Below are 6,839 nucleotides of genomic sequence, written 5' to 3'. Positions count from 1 at the left end.
ACATTCAAATCAACACCTTCATGACTCACCCAAAACCTACCATCTAACACACTCCGAGTGAATTATTGGCATACTTTAAAGGTATTTGAGAGTGAATTTTAAATTTTTTTTAATCGAATTTTGAATTTATTTTTGTATTTAAAATTATTTATATATATATATATATATATTTAAATCATTATATGTATTAAAAATAATTTTTTTAAAAATAAAAATAAATATTATTATAATAATTTTTCAAAGCAAAAAACACATTGCCACATTCTAATAACACCATCTTCTGGAAACAGTTCAGCATAGAACTACAAAACAGGTAAGAATAGCCAACGCAGCTAGCAAACGAGCCATTTCCAGCACTTACAGGCAAGCAAACGCAATAGTGCGTAAGACAGGCATCTTCATCTGCCTTCTGCCATATCCTAACACCACATCATGAAGCTTATGTGTAACTAAAGTGAAATGGAAAAGCACATAAAATGTGAACTGGTAATTGGCGAGCCCACACAAGAAGTCTCAGCAAGATATACTGTCTAATACCGACTTATCAAGATGAAGTCGTCGTCATCAAGAACCTGAACCTTTTTTTCTCCTACAAAATTCTCCCGGCCAATTTTCTTCACCAGATTCACAAATTCTATCCTCTTAGCCAGAGGAAGAGGCATATATGGCAGCCTGAAAACTGGCCTTACAACCCCAAGCTGAGCAAGAGCTGTGTTTAATGCAATGGGGTTTGGCTCCTGAAATAACCAGTCAATAAGAGGCAGGAGTTTTGAATTTAGTTCAGTGTTCCTCCCCTCAAACATGAGTTTCCGCATCAAGCCTGGAAGCAGGTTGCTAGTAACAGAAATCACACCAGTAGCCCCATGGTTCCACCTAGCATCATGGCATTGATCATCGTTCCCACTCCACACCACAATTCCTTTATCTGTATATTGTTCAACCCGATCATTACCAACACACTCCTTGACTCCGGCCAGGTTTGGACTCTGTGCTATAGTATGAATAACACGCGGGGGAATATCTTGGCCAGTTCTGGATGGCACATTGTATATGATAGTGGGACCCATAGGGAGCACACAGTCAAAATGAGAAACCATCCCCTCCACGGAGGTCTTGCCATAGTAAGGATTGATGTGAAGAGCAGCATGCATTCCAACTGCAAAACCTTGCTCTGTGGCATGAATCGCTTCCCTTGTAGAGTTACTTCCAGTGTTTCCAATCACCTTCACTGAACTACCAAAACAATTAACAGTGTGGCCTATGAGCATTATGTGTTCGTCCCAGCTCATTAGCTGGCCTTCACCAGTTGTGCCACCAACTATCACACCTTCAGCACCGTTAACAATCTGCATATTCACCAACGCGTCATATGCTTCGAGATCGAATCTACCATCAGGCAGATACGGGGTTTTGATGGCTGTTATCAATCTAAGAGATTTTATATCCTCTGCTGATGTCCTGCAATAGAAGAGAAGACATTGTCATTCGCAATATCAATTCTAGAAAGGGAAAGGGTATTTTCTCACGGGGCCTTTGTATTCCTCACCCCACACCCATGGCGACACAGATATGAAGTTTAACAAGTTCAAAATAGCACTGTTTTGCTTGCAGAAAAATGAATTCATGCAAACATTAATTTGCACGCATGATTTACTGTCGTTAACCACCACATTATAAAAGCCAAAGCAAAGCATTTAAACAAGAATATTTTCCCGTTGATCAGAATAAACCACCGGAATAATGAGGTCAACATCCAGTTTAGAATCTTTATACCAAAGAAATCATTCAGAACAACCGATGTCTAAAACTGTATGAATTAAAAATATGCGAAGTACAAATTTTCACCTACTAAACGAATATCAATTACAGGTCCTCGGAGTTTGCAATGTAAGCTTTACATATCCAATGCATACCACAATTATTGATGTGGTTTCAATCAAAAACATCAAATTCAAGGGGGGAAAGGTTTTCATCGGTCATATGCCTATTATAAATCAACGCATCCATAAATCTAGACACAACTTCTTCGTTTTAACAGTGGCATTAATATTGTGTGTGTATGGTATTGTAGAGCATGGTACTTTTAAAAAATGATTTTTATTTGAAAATGCATTAAAATAATTTTTTCTAGATTTTTTTTATTTTTCACATCAAAACCATTGAAAAAAACTTAAATAAAACATCAATTTGATACTTTTAAAACACAGCAGTGCTTTTCATGAAACAAGATTATATGGTAAGGGAATACAGGTGTTTGATTCTCAAGGGCTGAACAAAAAGGTACAATCTGTAAATCCACTGTGAGTGTGGAAGGTTTTGATCCTTTTATACAATGAGGAATAGCCCTTCATCAGCTAACATCAGCTAGAAGAAGATACCGCATTACCAAAGTATAATATTAAGAGACAAAAAAGGTGTTTGGGAAAGCTTTTACTCTTGCTTTTGAAGTGTTTTAAAAAATAATTTTAGTCTGAAAAAATGTTAAATTAATGTTTTTTAATGATTTTAATATATTAATACTAAAAATTAAAAAAAACAATATCTGAAAAAAAAATTATTTTGATATAAATTCACACTAAAAACTATTTAAAAAAAACATGTAAAACAATAAAAAAAACCTCCTTAGCATCGTCAGAATCCATTTACACAGTTACAGATTCCAATTACATGTCTGGCCCTTGATTTTTCTATGTTGAATATTATCTATCCAGGTCCGAGGTTGTCAGTTAAATTCTTGGTTATTATAATAAAATGATGATTAATTGGCACCGTTTCTTTTCTGAGTTTTACCTTGCTTACTGCATTTGAAAAAAAAAAGAAATAATGAACAAGAAGAAGAAGCGTCGCTACGTTAAATAATCGACAATCATAACCTGCTAAAAGATCGAAAGAAGCTTATTATTATTATTATTATTATCTTGCCTGTTTTTAACTTCAAAACTTCGCATTGGAAGACGAAGATCTGGTATGACAGCAGCTTGTGGAGATCTCCATTTTCCACCCCTCCTATCATTTTAAAAAAAAATGTGTGTGAGGCAACAGGATCTGTTTTTAAGAAGTAATAAAAAATATATATATTTAACAGAACTAATAACAATTTAATAAGAAAATGAGATAAACCTCTTGAAATTATCACTGCAATTAGGACGCGGAAACTGGAGAGTAGACTCCCTCAAGCATACGCTATAGCTCTTCATGGCAGCCATTTTTTTAAGCTTAAGTCCTTTTCTTCTTCTTGCGTATTGAGAGTGAGTTTATTTATTTATTTATTTCTCAATATATGATTAAAAAATGAAGAGCAGAGATGGGATTTCAATGAATGGTGCTGATGGTAATAATAGTTGAAATGGTGGCAATAATCGTAGTGCTGATGGTGATGTTTTGGAGGAGGGCGGCGGAGCTGTGGCTGTATAGGGCGGCCATTACGTCAAGCTCCGACGGGGATAAGAATGGGAGTCGGCGTGTGTTGGAGTGGAGGCTGTGGCGTAAGGACTTGCTATGGGTGCTGCTTTCTTAGGGTTTTTAAGGGTGTTTCTTCATTTATAAGTGACAGCTGGCGCTATTGAATTCCAGCACTAATCCGATTTCTATTAGTGATCTTTTCTGTTTTTTTTCTTCCTTTTTTTTTTTTTCTTTGTTTCAAAAGACTAATAAAAGCAGAAATTTTAAAGAAAAAAATAATGTGATTTTCTTTTATTTATTTATAAAGTAGAGGTTGAAATTTGAGATTTCCTTTGAGAAAGTGAAACAACAGCACAAGTAATATATTTCAATGTGATTGTTGATTGATTATTGATTGATTATGTAAAAATATATTGTTAATTTTTTAATCTGGCTAAATAGATTTAACCGGTTATTTGACTTGTTTCAACACGGGTAATTTTTTTTTTAAAAAAAAAAAATACTTGTTCAAGCTTTTTAACTGTATTTTTTCTTGTAAAAAAAATCCTAATTAAATCAAAAGGTCTATACATATATTTAATTAAATAAATTAATAATTATTTGTGTCAATAAAAAAAATGTGTTAACACATTTATTTGATTCACGTATCTAGAAGTCAAATAAATTTTTTATAACCCAAAATAATTAATGTGTAGGTGTTATTAACATATTTTTTAAAAATTAAATAAAAATAAAAATTATGAATTAAAAAATTAATACTTACATGTAATAAAATATAATAAATAATACATGCGTTAATATATATATATAAATATGTTTTAAATATTAGAAAAATAAAACAATGTTACATTGTTATAGTGAAATATTATTTTTTTTACTTTGTATAATAATTTAAAAAAAATATTAAGAAAAAAAAAAGAAATAATTAAAAAACAAACTATAAAAGATTAAATATAAGGACAAAAAATAATATAAATAGATCAAGTATTAAAATGATAAATATTCAAAGTTCAAAGAAAAAATAATATTTAAAAAAAATAAAAAAAATATTATAAAAAAACAAAGATAAAAAAGTGTAAACATGTTAAGTATAAATTGAAAAAAAATATATAAAAAATTACAGATTGATCATCAATATATTAGAGAAATTTTTTTTTAATATATGTATAGTGATTAGTTTGAATCTTGTTAAGTCCTTGGTATTGCTATGGTGTGTTAATACCATTTAAAATTAACATTATATGTGATGTAATATGGTTTATCATTATTTTTTAAATGACTTTTTATTTATCTAAAACCCACTTTTTTTATATAACAGGTTGACTTGATAGGAATCTAGAAACAGGTATAGGATCTAGACTCGCGACCTATACCCAACGTTAAGCCAGTGGCTTTGGCATGATTTTTGAGTCTAGGCACAAAGCCTGAGCCCAGAACCAAGTCACTAGCCTATCGCCATATATTTATGAAGGTGCCAGGATGGCATGACACCTTTATAAAGAATGTGCTAGGGTGGCCTGGCGCCTTTATATTATATATAAGGCGCCAGGGCCAGCGCTAGGCTACGTGGCTTGGTGCCCCTTAGGCTCAGCTCTAGGCCACCCAGCTGGCACCCCTTGGCTTAAGCATTATAGTCTGAGATATTACAGGAGGCTCAGCGCTAGGCCAACCAGTCCCGCCCCTTTAGGCTTAATCGTTAGAGTCTGGGCCCAGTCTTGACTATTACAGAGGGCTCCTCAGCCACTTCCCCCCTAGAAGCCCCTTGCTAGGAGAGAGCCTAGGCTCGGCGTTAAGCCAACCAACCCAACACCTCTTGGGCCTAGACCTCGTGGCCTGGGCTCAGTCTCAGACATTACTTGTGTAAAATATATTTATTTTTTATAAATTTTATTGGGGTAAAATAATTTTTTAACCCTTTTATTTAAACAAGAAAACAAGATTTAAAAGATGTAAATATTCTTTGAATCATCTAAATAATTACTTAGATTTATAATTTTTTTATTCTTATTATATAGACATAATGTTATCCTCTTGTAAAACATTTATTACATATCAAAACAAGAACAAACAATCTTGGTCTTGAGATTTAATATCTTATAGAATATTTTTTGTATTTTATCTTTATAAATATATTGATTTAATCATATAAAATTCCCAAAATTCACTAAAAAAATAATTGTTTTGTGTATATCTTGATTCCTCATCAAGTTAACAATTTTTTTAATTATAAAATATAAATCAAATAGCAAAAACACTTCATAAATTTATTAGTCAACCACTAAAAATCTATATTTCAAAACATCTTGAATTTTAAAGCATCGCCTATTAACTTTATAAATATATTATGTATATAACAAATCGATATAATGGCTCATATGGAATAACTTAATTATTTCTTTTCGTGTGAAAAATATGCATGAAAAAACCATCTGGCGCACATTTTACTTATTCTACTTAAAATTGAATGCAGTTGTTTTTGTAATTATGTGGTCCCAGTCCGATAGAAAAGTTTTGCAACTCTTGTATTCTAATTGTGGAGTCTGGCATTTGTTGTTATCCTAACCGCGCAGTGCCGCAGTCCCATTTTCTTAAAGTTAACAATTCAATAATTCTCTATTATTTTCTTGTAGTGAAAACAGGATCTGCTGTAGTACTCGAAAAAGTCAGTCAATGCAAATTGCAAATCCAGTCAAGTATACTCAGCTAATTACTTAAAAAAAAAAACATGGTCGTCTTATTTCTTCACCAATTCAAAATTCTCCACTTCCAACATTAAATGATTTTGCCAAGAAATTTAGGATTGTTTTTGAAAAATGACACAGCTACAATAAAATTTTAGAGGAATGACATTATTTGAAAAAGTTTTTGGAGAATATCGTAATTTAAAAAGAACCATTATTTTGAATTGTGTTTTTAATATAAACCATGATTTAGAATCATGATTTTACGAAGAATCATAATTTTAAATAGTGATTGCATAATACATCCATGATTCATAATCATGGTTAGGATAAATATATAATTCCCTCTCTTCTTCATGGTCGTTGCTCTTGCAAAACAAAAATCCTAAGATGTAGGAGTTTTATGTTATTGATAAATGATGAAAAAAAATTGCATTGTTGATGTTTAAATAGGTTGTGTGGAATCCTTATTTAAAATATGATATGGCAGCTACTCTTATTATATACATATTGACAATGAATTTATGAACATTAGTTGTTCTCATATTTTTTGAGCTTGTTGAGATGTATTGCCCAAACCGTGTAATACAACAATTTGGCTTTAAGCAACACATCATGTCTAACATAGATGCGAGTGATTAGCTGTATTCCATTAATTGTTCAGGTAGACACGCTAATTATAATTAGATGATCCACTATCTTATGTGTATATCGATGTGAGATGTACAAAAAAATTTTTTTTATTTTTATAGAGGT

General features: G+C 31.8%; 1 protein-coding gene across 1 annotated transcript; it reads right to left on the bottom strand.

Annotated features, from left to right (window-relative positions):
- Positions 1-262: 262 nt before the first annotated feature.
- LOC118042240 (4-hydroxy-tetrahydrodipicolinate synthase 2, chloroplastic) lies at positions 263-3,536 on the bottom strand. Its single transcript, XM_035049852.2, has 3 exons — positions 3,121-3,536; positions 2,923-3,006; positions 263-1,458 (listed from the first exon to the last, which is right to left on the bottom strand). The coding sequence occupies exons 1-3, from the start codon at positions 3,204-3,206 to the stop codon at positions 531-533; spliced, it is 1,098 nt and encodes a 365-aa protein (XP_034905743.1). The 5' UTR covers positions 3,207-3,536; the 3' UTR covers positions 263-530.
- Positions 3,537-6,839: the final 3,303 nt, after the last annotated feature.

Source organism: Populus alba, chromosome 2 (assembly GCF_005239225.2).
Source record: "Populus alba chromosome 2, ASM523922v2, whole genome shotgun sequence".
In the NCBI taxonomy this organism is placed as follows: Eukaryota; Viridiplantae; Streptophyta; class Magnoliopsida; order Malpighiales; family Salicaceae; genus Populus; species Populus alba.
This window is presented reverse-complemented; position numbering and strand designations above follow the sequence as displayed.

Bases quoted from the DNA above. Each gene is read 5' to 3' on its own strand.
- LOC118042240 (XM_035049852.2), bottom strand. From the start codon at position 3,206: ATGGCTGCCATGAAGAGCTATAGCGTATGCTTGAGGGAGTCTACTCTC. The intron at 3,007-3,120 runs GTTTATCTCATT...TTAAAATGATAG, and splicing joins TGCAGTGATAATTTCAAGAG to GAGGGGTGGAAAATGGAGAT. The intron at 1,459-2,922 runs GCAAGATAATAA...CTTCTATTGCAG, and splicing joins AGTTTTGAAGTTAAAAACAG to GACATCAGCAGAGGATATAA.